Consider the following 15387-nt stretch of genomic DNA (forward strand, 5'->3'; position numbering starts at 1 on the left):
GTGTTGCAGCACTAAGATCCATGTTTAGTGGGATGTGTTGCAGCACTAAGATCCATGTTTAGTGGGATGTGTCACCACACTAAGATCCATGGTTAGTGGGATGTGTCACCACACTAAGATCCATGTTTAGTGGGATGTGTTGCAGTGGGATGTGTTGCAGCACTAAGATCCATGTTTAGTGGGATGTGTTGCAGCACTAAGATCCATGGTTAGTGGGATGTGTTGCAGCACTAAGATCCATGTTTAGTGGGATGTGTTGCAGCACTAAGATCCATGTTTAGTGGGATGTGTTGCAGCACTAAGATCCATGTTTAGTATGTGTTGCAGCACTAAGATCCATGATGGATGTGTTGCAGCACTAAGATCCATGTCTAGTGGGATGTGTTGCAGCACTAAGATCCATGTTTAGTGGGATGTGTTGCAGCACTAAGATCCATGGTTAGTGGGATGTGTTGCAGCACTAAGATCCATGTTTAGTGGAATGTGTTGCAGCACTAAGATCCATGTTTAGTGGGATGTGTTGCAGCACTAAGATCCATGGTTAGTGGGATGTGTTGCAGCACTAAGATCCATGTTTAGTGGGATGTGTTGCAGCACTAAGATCCATGTTTAGTGGGATGTGTTGCAGCACTAAGATCCATGGTTAGTGGGATGTGTTGCAGCACTAAGATCCATGTTTAGTGGGATGTGTTGCAGCACTAAGATCCATGTTTAGTGGGAGTGTGTGTTGCAGCACTAAGATCCATGTTTAGTGGGATGTGTTGCAGCACTAAGATCCATGGTTAGTGGGATGTGTTGCAGCACTAAGATCCATGTTTAGTGGGATGTGTTGGGATGTGTGTGCAGCACTAAGATCCATGGTTAGTGGCATGTGTTGGAGCTCTAACATCCATGTTTAGTGGGATGTGTTGCAGCACTAAGATCCATGTTTAGTGGGATGTGTTGCAGCACTAAGATCCATGTTTATTGGATGTGCTGCAGCACTAAGATCCATGTTTAGTGGCATGTGTTGCAGCACTAAGATCCATGTTTAGTGGCATGTGTTGCAGCACTAAGATCCATGTTTAGTGGGATGTGCTGCAGCACTAAGATCCATGGTTATTGGCATGTGTTGCAGCACTAAGATCCATGTTCAGTGGGATGTGTTGCAGCACTAAGATCCATGTTTAGTGGCATGTGTTGGAGCTCTAAGATCCATGTTCAGTGGGATGTGTTGCAGCACTAAGATCCATGTTTAGCGGGATGTGTTGCAGCACTAAGATCCATGTTTATTGGATGTGTTGCAGCACTAAGATCCATAGTTAGTGGGATGTGTTGCAGCACTAAGATCCATGTTTAGGGGGATGAGTTGTAGGTACCTCCAATGATGGTTGTGTCGACAGCAGGAGGGTAGAACAGCAGCTCAGCAGATTTCACTGTGTACATCAGCTTTTCTCCAGTCCTGCAACAAAAGTATTGATGTTTACTGCAGTTTCTCAACGTATGACAAGCAAGTTGGTGAAACTGCATTCCTATATTTTTAAGTTGGATGTAAAATTCACAAAAGCATTTTGCGCTGTTTCGAAATATAAACAGAGAACCACATGTAATTTCCTAATGCTATCTACAAAAACATCCTTAAAAGTAAGGTAATACAAGTGACAGTAATTATTTTTTTCAGATGATAGATCGTTTGTAATGAACCAATTCCTGGCAATAATCCTTACTTGGCCCAGTGGGAGAACTTGTACACAAACGGTCCTTTAGCTGGCTGCTTGTTGTCCTTGGTAGCTTCTGGCTTGAGAGGACCAAGGACGGTGGGGGTATCCGACACAGACGACCTGAGGACAAATATCAGCATCTGTTTCTGGGGATTTTCATCAACAAGACAAAAGACAGCAAATAAATCTGCTGACATACAAAAGACAGCTGATGGTAATCAATACATAACAGTAAATCAAAGACAGATTTGAAAAATCTTCCATGATTTTGTTTGTTTGTTCGTTTGTTTTACAGAGCACTCAGTATTATTCCTGAATTAACATAGCAGTCTGTAAGTGAGCTGAAATGGGTTTATCGTCGTACTAAGAATATTTTGCTCATATGACGACGTGCATGCGTGTGTAGCTGTGGCTGCTTGTACTAGCCCAGATTTAAGCTGGTTTTATAGTGCTAGCCCGCTGAGATACCATGCCGCAGTGAAGCATGAATACCCCACTCAGACACATTATACTGACTCCGTGCCGACCAGTCCTTGTTGTACCCATTAATGCCGAGCACCAGGCAGGGACCAACAAGTACCATATATTACGTCTTTTGGTATGATGTGGCTGGGGAAAGAACCCGCGACTTTCCCCTTTCCATAGCAGCGTGTAAACAATTGACCAGACAATCTGGTGACTGGCATCATCCCCACTCATGTAAATTGGCATTTGACAAATGCAACCAGGTCACCCAATCCATTCAGTCGCCAATTATGACAGGCATAAGTTGCTGGGTACCTATATTCCCACCCACAATCCCGCAGGTAAAGTGGCATCAAATATTGATACATAAGAGCAGTTGAACACCAAGATTTCGGGCAAGACGAGCAAGCTGATTTTGTTAATGCAACTCTGAATTATAGTCCGCTTGCAGCAAAATCGTACCAATAAAATGGCAAATAGACAAGAAAGTTAGTCATTTTAATGTCTGTTGTAACAAAGGGGTAGGCACGATAGACTATTAAAACACCAACATTTACATGATCGTTCCACTGACATGAGATATACGTACGTGATGACAACTTTGATGTCGTCCACTTTATCTTTTTGTGGTGATTGAGCCGAAGGTGAGATGCTGCACAGCCATCAATGTCACCATCAGCGGGTTCCACCTGTTGAACACAATAAACAACCATTACATGCTGAACATGCCACATCAGTCTTTCTTCGAAATATAATGCTAAAAAAAATACAGGAATAAGAATGTATGATGAAGTGATTTATCTTGAGTCCCAAACTACATCCTCAAGGCAGGCAAGTTTGGAGTGAGTGAGTGAGTTTAGTTTTACGCCGCGCTAGGCAATATTCCAGTTATATGGCGGCAGTCTGTAAATAATCGAGTCTGGACCAGACAATCCAGTGATCAACAGCATGAGCATCGATCTGGGCAATTGGGAACCGATGACATCTGTCAACCAAGTCAGCGAGCCTGACCACCCAATCCCGTTAGTCGCCTCTTACGACAAGCATGGGTCACTGAAGATCAATATTCTAACCCGGACCTTCATGGGTCAAACAGTTTAGATGAATCTTTACAGTAAACTACATGTATAACAATTAAGTTTGTTATACTGTTAACCCTGTTAGTCCATAACCATGTTTGGCCGTAACATTGTTTGTCTGGAACCCTGTTTATGCAGAACACTATCAAACCAAAACCCTGATTGTCCAGAACCTGGTTTGTGCACAACCTTGTTTGTGTGGTACCCTGTTTTTCCAGAACCCTGTTTATCCAAAACCCTGTTTGTCTAGTTGTTTGTGCACAACTTTGTTTATGCAGAACCCTGTTGGTCCAGGACCCTGTCTGTGCAAAAAACCTTTCCAGAGCTTGACTGTTAGAATTGGTTTGTTGTTTAACGCTGCACTCAGCAATATTCCAGCTATATGGCGGCGGTCTGAAAATAATCGAGTCTGGACCAGACATCCAGTGATCAACAGCATGAGCATCAATCTATGCAATTGGGATACAATGACATGTGTCAACCAAGTCAGTGAGCCTGACCACCCGATCCTGTCAGTCGCCTCTTACGACAAGCGTGGGTTGCTGATGACCAATTTTTACCCGGATCTTCATGGGTTCTACTGTCACAAAGGAACCTCCCCAAAATGAAGATGCATTAGGAATACAAGTTCACTAGTTGATTGGACAACAAGATACTACTCACGTGTCATATGTGTAGACATCTTTCTCAAACTTGTGACAGGAATCTGGAGTGAGCCGGTACACACCAGGTTGAGCCAGACAGAACCGGTTGGTGCCCTTGTTCAACTGGAAGGATCCAACACTCCCAGACTTCTTCTCATGAGCAAAATTCTGAAACATCATGGAAGGGAATGTTAAAGGATGTCATTCAAAGTCAAGATTCAAAACTGCTGAACATGTGTTTCAAAGGCAACAACCATTCACCTAATTGACTCCAGAGCAGGTGAACAATGACAACATCACAACAGCCCATAAACAGTTTATAACAGGCAAACAAGAGGAGTGAGTGAGTTTAATTTTACACCGCACTCAGCAATATTCCAGCTATATGGCAACGGACTGTAAATAAACAAGTCTGGACCAGACAATCCAGTGATCAACAGCATGAGCATCGATCTGTACAATTGTGAACCGATTACATGTGTCAACCAAATCAGCGAGCCTGACCACCCGATCCTGTTAGTCGCCTCTTATGACAAGCATGGGTTACTGAAGATCAATATTCTAACCCGGACCTTCACGAGGTGCCTCTAATGCCAAGCATAGGTTACTGAAGATCAATATTCTAACCCGGACCTTCACGAGGAGCCTCTAATGACAAGCATGGGTTACTGGAGATCAATATTCTAACTTCCGAAGATCTCTTCAGAGCCTCTAATGACAAGCATAGGTTACTGAAGATCAATATTCTAACCCCGGACCTTCACGAGGTCTCTAATGACAAGCATAGGTTACTGAAGATCAATATTCTAACCCGGACCTTCACGAGGTGCCTCTAATGACAAGCATGGGTTACTGAAGATCAATATTCTAACCCGGACCTTCACGAGGCGCCTCTAATGACAAGCATGGGTTACTGAAGATCAATATTCTAACCCAGACCTTCACGAGGCGCCTCTAATGACAAGCATGGGTTACTGAAGATCAATATTCTAACCAAGACCTTCACGAGGCGCCTCTAATGACAAGCATAGGTTACTGAAGATCAATATTCTAACCCAGACCTTCACGAGGCACCTCTAATGACAAGCATGAGTTACTGAAGATCAATATTCTAACCCGGACCTTCACGAGGTGCCTCTAATGACAAGCATGGGTTACTGAAGATCAATATTCTAACCCAGACCTTCACGAGGCGCCTCTAATGACAAGCATGGGTTACTGAAGATCAATATTCTAACCCGGACCTTCACGAGGTGCCTCTAATGACAAGCATGGGTTACTGAAGATCAATATTCTAACCCAGACCTTCACGAGGTGCCTCTAATGACAAGCATGGGTTACTGAAGATCAATATTCTAACCCGGACCTTCACGAGGCGCCTCTAATGACAAGCATGGGTTACTGAAGATCAATATTCTAACCCGGACCTTCACGAGGTGCCTCTAATGACAAGCATGGGTTACTGAAGATCAATATTCTAACCCAGACCTTCACGAGGTGCCTCTAATGACAAGCATGAGTTACTGAAGATCAATATTCTAACCCGGACCTTCACGAGGCGCCTCTAATGACAAGCATAGGTTACTGAAGATCAATATTCTAACCCGGACCTTCACGAGGTGCCTCTAATGACAAGCATGGGTTACTGAAGATCAATATTCTAACCCGGACCTTCACGAGGTGCCTCTAATGACAAGCATGGGTTACTGAAGATCAATATTCTAACCCAGACCTTCACGAGGTGCCTCTAATGACAAGCATGAGTTACTGAAGATCAATATTCTAACCCGGACCTTCACGAGGCGCCTCTAATGACAAGCATGGGTTACTGAAGATCAATATTCTAACCGGACCTTCACACGAGCCTCTAATGACAAGCATGGGTTACTGAAGATCAATATTCTAACCCGGACCTTCACGAGGTGCCTCTAATGACAAGCATGAGTTACTGAAGATCAATATTCTAACCAGACCTTCACGAGGCCTCTAATGACAAGCATAGGTTACTGAAGATCAATATTCTAACCCGGACCTTCACGAGGGCCTCTAATGACAAGCATGAGTTACTGAAGATCAATATTCTAACCGGACCTTCACGAGGGCTTCTAATGACAAGCATGGGTTACTGAAGATCAATATTCTAACCCAGACCTTCACGAGGTGCCTCTAATGACAAGCATGGGTTACTGAAGATCAATATTCTAACCCGGACCTTCACGAGGCTTTAATGACAAGCATAGGTTACTGAAGATCAATATTCTAACCCCGACCTTCACGAGGTGCCTCTAATGACAAGCATGAGTTACTGAAGATCAATATTCTAACCCAGACCTTCACGAGGTGCCTCTAATGACAAGCATAGGTTACTGAAGATCAATATTCTAACCCGGACCTTCACGAGGCACCTCTAATGACAAGCATGAGTTACTGAAGATCAATATTCTAACCTCGACCTTCACGAGGTTTCTAATGACAAGCATGGGTTACTGAAGATCAATATTCTAACCCAGACCTTCACGAGGCTTCTAATGACAAGCATGGGTTACTGAAGATCAATATTCTAACCGGACCTTCACGAGGTGCCTCTAATGACAAGCATGGGTTACTGAAGATCAATATTCTAACCCAGACCTTCACGAGGCGCCTCTAATGACAAGCATGGGTTACTGAAGATCAATATTCTAACCCGGACCTTCACGAGGCGCCTCTAATGACAAGCATGGGTTACTGAAGATCAATATTCTAACCCGGACCTTCATGAGGTGCCTCTAATGACAAGCATGGGTTACTGAAGATCAATATTCTAACCCAGACCTTCACGAGGCGTCTCTAATGACAAGCATGAGTTACTGAAGACTTTGAATCGGCTGTAACAGGTGTTTTGCTGAGTCAGCAGCGCTATTGTCCTGCAACAGTCCAGCGGTACTCACCAGTGTTATTTCATGTGAGATGCTGCACTTGAGGATGTATCCGGTCTGGACGAAGTCCACTCCAGTCAGATCCTGGTCCACCACCTCGATCTCCAGTGTCTTGTCCTTCCAGCACCAACTGTCCTGGAGCATTGTTACTGGACAGCACAAGAAACAGATGTCACTGTCAAACAGCTCATCATGCTGACATACAGCTGCCTTGTCAAAAGCAGAGGTGGAGGTGTGCATAGAACTCAGGCCACAAATCTGTTGAAGTTAAGCATGCTCAGCGCGTAGAGTCCTTGGAAGGCCGCCTGAGAGTGTCTAGGACTTCAGTCCTGCCCCACAACGAAGCACATGTGATACATGTGGTCTCACCTTCGGCAAGGGAGTTTGTTCAAATTGCCTCTGTTCACCCAGCAGAAAATGGGTACCCGGTGGGATAAGTCATGTGACTATTACCTTCTAGCGCCTCACAGGCAGCTTGGGTTATCCGGGGTATTAATTACAGCGCTTCTCAGCAGTGCTACATTGGAAATAAGCGCTATACAAATGAATAACATTACAAAAGGGCAGGATGAATGTTCACAGTTGCACATTCCATTTGATGCCAACTTAAACACAAGGTCCTCAGTTAACCACTTACCTTTGTATTTTCCAGGTAAAACATTTTCAAAAGAGAATGTGTTTCCTTTAGCAGATTCTTGAACCTGTAAATACAATGACAAATACTGCAAAATGTGATAAGAGCAACAGAAAAACAACAATGCAATGAACACAATCTGTTCTCTCATATAACAATAATTATCCAACACCTGCATTTACTATGACAACCATTATTATCATCAGTAGTTATAGAAGTAGTAGTAATCTTAAATCATTTTAATTGTGTTATAAAATGTTCTTCTATCATTACAATCATCATCACAATCATCACAATCATCATCATCACAATCATCATCATCACAATCATCACAATCATCATCACAATCATCATCACAATCATCATCATCACAATCATCATCATTACAATCATCATCACAATCATCATCACAATCATCATCATCATCATCATCATCATCATCATCATCATCATCATCATCATCATCATCATCATCATCACCATCATTACAATCATCATCACAATCATCATCACAATCATCATCACAATTATCATCACAATCATCATCATCAATCATCATCATAATCATCATCATTCAATCATCATCATCACAATCATCATCATCACAATCATCATCACAATCATCATCACAATCATCATCACAATCATCATCACAATCATCATCATCACAATCATCATCTTCACCATCATCATCACAATCATCATCACAATCATCATCATCACAATCATCATCACACAATCATCACAATCATCATCACAATCATCATCATCACAATCATCATCATCTCATCATCACAATCATCATCACAATCATCATCACAATCATCATTACAATCATCATCACAATCATCATCACAATCATCATCACAATCATCATCACAATCATCATCATCACAATCATCATCTTCACCATCATCATCACAATCATCATCACAATCATCATCATCACAATCATCATCACACAATCATCACAATCATCATCACAATCATCATCATCACAATCATCATCATCTCATCATCACAATCATCATCACAATCATCATCATCACAATCATCACAATCATCATCACAATCATCATCACAATCATCATCACAATCATCATCACACAATCATCACAATCATCATCACAATCATCATCACAATCATCATCATCTCATCATCATCACAATCATCATCACAATCATCATCATCTCATCATCATCACACTCATCATCACACTCATCATCATCATCATCATCATCATCATCATCATCATGTCTCACCTGTACCACCTGCTTGGAGTCCGACCGAGTGAGTGAGTCAAGGGACATGTCAATGTGACCACACTTCTCTGCAACACACAGAGAAACACGTTATGACCAATACAATACTCTTTATTCCGACATATTAAAATGTGTGTTGCTCAAGTTAAATTGAAGTCCAAACATAACACATTCATTTCTAGAAGTAAAACCTTGTAAACCAACAACTGAAAAGTAATAGAATGCCATGTAACATTTTGATGGTTTGGACACAAAGGCGGTTATCTCCCTTAATATGAAAGTGATTATCTCCCCTGATATGAAAATGATCATTGCTCCCGATAGTGGTTATCTCCCCCCGATATGAAAGTGGTTATCTCACCTGATACAAAAATGGTTATCTCCCCTGATATGAAAGTGGTTATCTCCCATGATAGTGGTTATCTCCCCTGACTGTCTTCACTCACCCATACATGTGACAGCTCCATGCACCTTGGCTCGGAACTGAGAGAAGCGGACATCCAACACAGGCTTGCTCTTGATGATGACTGTGCGTTCTGCTGGCGCCAGGGTCAGACCTGCCTTCACTTCCTGCTCACTCAGATGAATCTGTGCCCAAAGGAAATAATCATGACTTCGTGTTCAAGATTACAGCAACTAGCAAGCAGGCAAGTCTGTACTGACATCTGTTTTAAAGTGGTAGACCAGTGAGAAACAATGCAGCAGTTATCAACCAGTCGTTTTTCACCCCCATAACACCCATTGCCAGGCAGGGTAACAAAAAGTACCGTAATATCTTTATCCCCATAACAGACTATTTGTTCACTGTACGTAATGCCTTGGAAGTTGAAGACGAGAATCATGTCTTTTTTTAATTTAAATATTACGAATGTTGGTGTGAAAAATATTTGGTACAACCTCGAAAAGTGTATAGAGTAATAGAGGTCGGTTAACCTTAGAATCTATTTTCAAATCAAGCAACAGTCAAGTAATATATATTACTACTTTTTTCTGCATAATGTATTCCTAACAAGACCTGGATCCAGTTGACCACAGTACATCGATTTATATAACTGTATAACTGTATTATAGGACACTAGGCCGATATTACACAAATATACTGTCTGTCTGTCTGTCTGGTACGGTTGAACTACTAACTTTCTGCTGCCCATAGTATCAATGGACCACAGAAACAGACTGGGGATCGAACCACCCAATTTCAGCTCTTTAGGTCAACACTCCATCCACTTGACCATGGAGGCAGTAAGATCAGTGGACAGGGCATGACATGGGGTTCAGATTTCTCGTGAACATTTTTGGAAATACTTCCCAGGTTTACATTGAAGTGGTACGAAAATATCTGTGACACACAAAATTCTGTAACAACATAATTATCCATGGTAAAAACTTTTACAAACCTGGAGAGGTTATGAATTATTTGAAGAAAAGTCCTCCTTGGGGTACATATAAGCATTAAAATGTCCATTTTAAAAGCCTACGACAGTTGTAACAATATTTCAATAAAATATTTTACCAAACAAAAAACTCGTTATGTGTGGTGAGACCACCCCTACAGGGCCCCGTAGAGGGCCCCCTACAGCCAAGAGCAGGTAACTCTGGCTGTGTACCTCGTACCTCACTTTTCATGCTGAACGTGTCAGACAGAATGAGGGGAGGTGGGCACAGTATTTCAGGAGGACTTTTCTTCAAAGAATTCATAACCTCTCCAGGTTTGTAAAATTCTTTTCAGAAGAAGTCCTCCTTGGGGTACATATAAGCATAAGACAGACTCCCAACGATGTTGAGTCGGGAGCGGTATTCTGTCTGCCTAACATACCCCCTAGTTCAGTCGAAGGCACAGCCGAAGCCGTGACAGAGAGAGAAAGTACACTCACCTAGTCACCTGACCGCTGATGTCAATCAGGCGGGGGCGTGGCAAGGCGGGGGAAAAGGAGCCTAGCCGATAGGCTATTGGTGGAATTTATAAAGGCGGACGCAAGTCCCACCCCCAGACCATCAAAATGGGAGGGAAAAAGAATGGGCGAGTCCAATATATATCCCTCAGCAACCCAAACCAGCGAAGCATGGTGCAGGGATGAACACAGTGACTGTAGCGAGTGATAATCGCTACATACGGTAAAAACCACCACCAATGTGATACCACCACCGATAAAAATTGAGGAATTTATTAACACCTACACCATGAGAAAAGCAAACGTGATTTCTAAGGCTCATTCGCCAGAGAATCACGACACTGCCCACTGGTGAGAACTGTCTGGCCAAAAACCGAGCACGCCCCGCTCCGGAGTGTTTGTCCAGCTGATAGTGGCGGATGAACGCATTCGGTCCGCCATCCAGATAGCCGCTGAGCAGATCTCCTCAATGGGCAGTGCCCAAGGTATGCTTTGATGTCGCCACTGCCCTAATCGAATGAGCCTTTAAACCCTGAGGGATGGTTAATCCTTTGTAAGAGTAACTCGAACAAATGGCAGAGACAAGCCACCTAGATATGGTCTGCTTGTTCGCCGGAAGACCAGCCTTGCCACCGCCATAACAACAGAACAGCTGCTTATCTTTCCTGATAGCAGCCGTTCGTTTGATATAAGCCTTGAGAGTCTTACGGACATCTAAGACGTGAGCACCAAGAGAGGTACCGGACGATGGAGGCTGAGTGAAAGCTGGCAGTTCGATAGGCGCCGTTATATGAAAGGCTTCGACCTTAGGACGGTAGGAGTCTGGCAACCGAATACTGACTCTGTCTTTGTGAAAGACAGTCAGAGCAGGATCCGCTGACATCGCATGGATATCACCTACCCGCCTGCCAGACGTTACCGCCACAAGAAAGGCAGCCTTCCAACTTAACAGCTGGAGTGAAAGAGACGACAGATCGCGTGAAAGAGAGGACCGACATCCAATCAAGAACGATTGACAAGTCCCACGGGGACTAATCCGCCCGGACAGTCGGACGGATTCTGTCCACGCCTGCTAAAAAAAGCTGTATTGAGAGGGTGCTGCCCCAAGAGAGCACCGTCGGCAGGGATATGGAAGGCAGAGATTGCCGTGGAGTAGCCCCGATAGTAGACGCGCTAAACCGCTTCTAACCTAGACTGCAAGAACTCCAGTACTTCAATTACAGTTGAAGAAAAGGGATCAAGAATCCCTCTGCCGACACACCAGCGCAAGCATAACAGGCCCATCTATCCTCATACTGAACGCTTGTCGAATCCTCCGCTGAAGCCAGAATTGTGTCTGCAACTGGTGCAGGAATTCCGCCGCGAGAGGCGGCGATTCCGGACAGAGAGGCCAGGCCACCCACTGAATCCTGGGATTCGGGTGCGCGCTCCGCTCTGGGATAGTAAGTCCGGTCGAAAGGGTAATAGTACAGGAGGCTGAGCCAGAAACCTGAGTAGTACCGGAAACCAGCTTTGAGCCGACCAAAGGGGTGCAAGAAGTCGAGCTGGTTGGGTGGCAAGCTGCAAGAGGACTTTGGGAATCAGGGGTAGTGGCGGGAACGCCTACAGAACCCTGTCCGCCCAATCGAGCTGGAAAGCGTCTTGGGCGATGGCTCTCGGATCCGTATCCGAGCAAAACACCGGAATCTGGTTCGCCCCCAGATGCAAACAGATCCACCTGGAACGACCAACAACTGGGAGATAGCCCCGAATATCCCCGATGGAGCATCCACTGCGTGTGGGGCCAGGATAATGACACGAGAGAGTGCATCTGCTCGAACGTTGTCCGCCCCCAGGGAGATAAACAGGCATTACCCAGATGTCGAACTGGTCGCACCAGAGCAGAAACTGCCATGCCTCCTGCAGAAGAGACGGGAAACCGCATCGCCCTGCTTCAGGATGTAGGTCATTGCTGTCTGGTTGTCCATCTCGAGACGGACCACACGCCTTGAACCTGCCCCAAGTCGCTTGAACACCAACCTGACTGCTCTCAATTCTAGCACATTGATGTGCAGTTGCGCTCGCTCTGTGACCACAGGCCTGAGACCGACAGGGGCCCAGCACGCCCCACCCTGTGAGGGAAGCGTCCGTCTGAATTGAGAGATCTGGCGATGGGATGTCCAAAGGGAGCCCCTTGGATAAATTCCCTGCCAGTGTCCACCACCGTAAATGAGGAATTAGCCACCCTGGAGTGTGGAGAATCAACTCGTAACCCTGGGTGTGGACCCACATTCGAAGCTAGAGCCTGCTGAATGGGTCGCATCCTCAACCGCCGCCAAACGATGTCCACCGTTGCCGCCATGTTGCCTAGCAACTGGAGCCAAGTCCGAGCTGAGGCCCTGGGGAACTCGAGAAATTGTAACACAACTCTCTGGACTTTGGTGACGCGGTCCGGAGACAGGGAGACTATCCCTCGCGCTGTCTCGGAATCTCGCCCAAGAACACCAGATCCTGGGTGGGAACCAGTTCTGATTTCTTGAGGTTGATAATCCAGCCCAACTTGGTGAGAATACTCATCACAGCAAGTGTCGCAACTCTCGACTCAAGTGAGTGGCAAGCGCATCGAAGGAGCCAATCATCTAGGTACGGGTGACAGCACCTGCCCTGTGACCTGGCTACCTGAGCTGGAATTAGCATGAGTTTGGTGAACACCCTTGGCGCTGTGGAAATGCCGAAGGGGAGTACCCGAAACTGATAGCACCTCCCGTCGAAGGAAAACCTTAGGTATTTCCGGAACTCGGGGTGCATAGGGACATGGAAGTACGCGTCTTTGAGGTCGATTGACGTGAGCCAATCTCCCTTCTCCACAGACGAAATCACCGAACGCAGTGTTTCCATCTTGAAGGGAGCAAAAGCCTCCCCTGGGAGGCGAAACTCCTGAGGGTCGGGTGCGCCAGTACTGACCACTACCTGGGGCAGGACAGAAGCCTTGTGTCCCCCACGCCCCTGCACTCCGCCTGCCAGGGACGCTACCGAGCTTAAAACCAAAGCAGCGTACCCAACTCCTCCCGACCCTCATCCTCCTCCATAGCCTCCTCGAATCGATCCTCAATGAGTGAGGTCTCTGTATCCAGAGAGAGCTCTGAGGGATCATCCGAGGGGTCTACAGAGAGGGACAAAGGCTCGAGCAGTGCCGGGTTGCCCGGCACACCTGACCCAAGACTCGACACTGAGTCGCTGGTGGCGCGGACGAGGGAAGAGCCCGTGCTGGGATTCCTCAATGGTAGACAAAATGATCCAGACACCGAATGGCCCTCGCCAAGCCGGCGCAAGCTGTGGGACCACCATGGCAGCGGCAACTACAGGCACTGAGCCTGCCAAACTACTAACTACTGGATTGACCAGACCCGAGCCAAGGCTCGGGCCGGTAGTAGTTACTACAGCGGAGGGGTGGCCAGCAACCGAGACGAAACTCGAGCCGACGCACCCGACAGCAACCCCCACACCAGAGCCTAAGCTGAGGTTGGGAGCACTGCCCGCCATAGACCCGCACACACCCGCATTCTGGCCGGACACCACCTCCTGACGGAGGCCAGCCATCAGCGCCAGCCACAGAGTGTGGACCGAATCCATCTGCTTCTGCAATATATCAGAAAGTAAATCAATTGTTAGCTGGTTAGAAACAGGGACAGGAGGGGGAAGGTGCCTGTGATGTTGAGGGGATGGCAGGTGAAAGAGCCGGAGGCCCCGCGACCCTTCGCCCGCTTAGGAGCATCCCCAAAAGAGAGGAAGCCAAGCCTTTTTCTTTGCTTTTTATCTTTGTCTTTAGGAGGCTCCTGACCCCTGTAAATGTCCCCCCGCCTGGAAGTAAGGGACGTAGAACATGTAATCAGCACGCCTGGACTTGATGAAAGCGGGGAGAAAGCCTGACACATAGAACAACCTTGTTCGTCATGGGCTTCCTCCGCTAAACAACGAAGCAAACCAGGTGGCGATCCTGAGGCGACAAACTGCCGCTACAGGTGAAACACCCCTTGGGCTGCAAAAACAGAACCACGCTATGACAATAGCAAGGACTGTACGATATACATAATATAATATGCACGCAACAAAACAGAACAAAATACAACGCCCGGGCGATATTTTTTAACTGTTACAGCAAAGCTATTAAATACTAGCGCAAAGCCATAATAGCTGGGCCGCAATTCGCGCATATAGGTGACAAAGAGCAACATGTGTGAGCCGACACGTGAAACGCCGGCCATTTAAAACACTTCAAGCAAAACTTACCTAAAGCCTGGAAAAGAGGAATTTAGGCAAGTATAATCTACAAAATGAAATATCAGCCCCTTTACGAATTCGACTACAAGGCTTTTCTAAAGCCAGGAGAAGGAAAGCAAACGGACCCCCGCGGTCCGCCATCTTGCCTGCCACGTGGCTGGAGACAGCTTAACACGCCGTAAAGTTACAACAAATCATGAATGAAAAAGTCATACAACGATTCCAGCTAGCTCCGAGCTTAAAAAAGGAACCATACATACAGGATTTGACTCTATCTCACTCCATCGCTTCTTATTCAGTAGCTTCTTGGACCATGCAATCGACCTACACGGCCGACGACAGCATGAAAAGTGAGGTACGAGGTACACAGCCAGAGTTACCTGCTCTTGGCTGTAGGGGGCCCTCTACGGGGCCCTGTAGGGGTGGTCTCACCACACATAACGAGTTTTTTGTTTGGTAAAATATTTTATTGAAATATTGTTACAACTGTCGTAGGCTTTTAAAATGGACATTTTAATGCTTATATGTACCC

At 45.7% G+C, this 15387-nt stretch overlaps 1 protein-coding gene across 1 annotated transcript in view; it reads right to left on the reverse strand.

Annotated features, from left to right (window-relative positions):
• The window catches only part of LOC124280784 (nodal modulator 1-like), a 50161-nt gene that overhangs the window by 12967 nt on the left and 21807 nt on the right, over nt 1-15387 (reverse strand). The window contains 9 exon segments of the mRNA XM_046716754.1: nt 1359-1441; nt 1707-1820; nt 2755-2789; nt 2791-2854; nt 3908-4056; nt 6819-6955; nt 7444-7507; nt 8704-8771; nt 9150-9291. Of these exon segments, the coding sequence (XP_046572710.1) occupies nt 1359-1441; nt 1707-1820; nt 2755-2789; nt 2791-2854; nt 3908-4056; nt 6819-6955; nt 7444-7507; nt 8704-8771; nt 9150-9291 (856 nt within the window).

Source organism: Haliotis rubra, unplaced genomic scaffold (genome assembly GCF_003918875.1).
Source record: "Haliotis rubra isolate DU_JTF1 unplaced genomic scaffold, ASM391887v1 Scf274, whole genome shotgun sequence".
In the NCBI taxonomy this organism is placed as follows: domain Eukaryota; kingdom Metazoa; phylum Mollusca; class Gastropoda; order Lepetellida; family Haliotidae; genus Haliotis; species Haliotis rubra.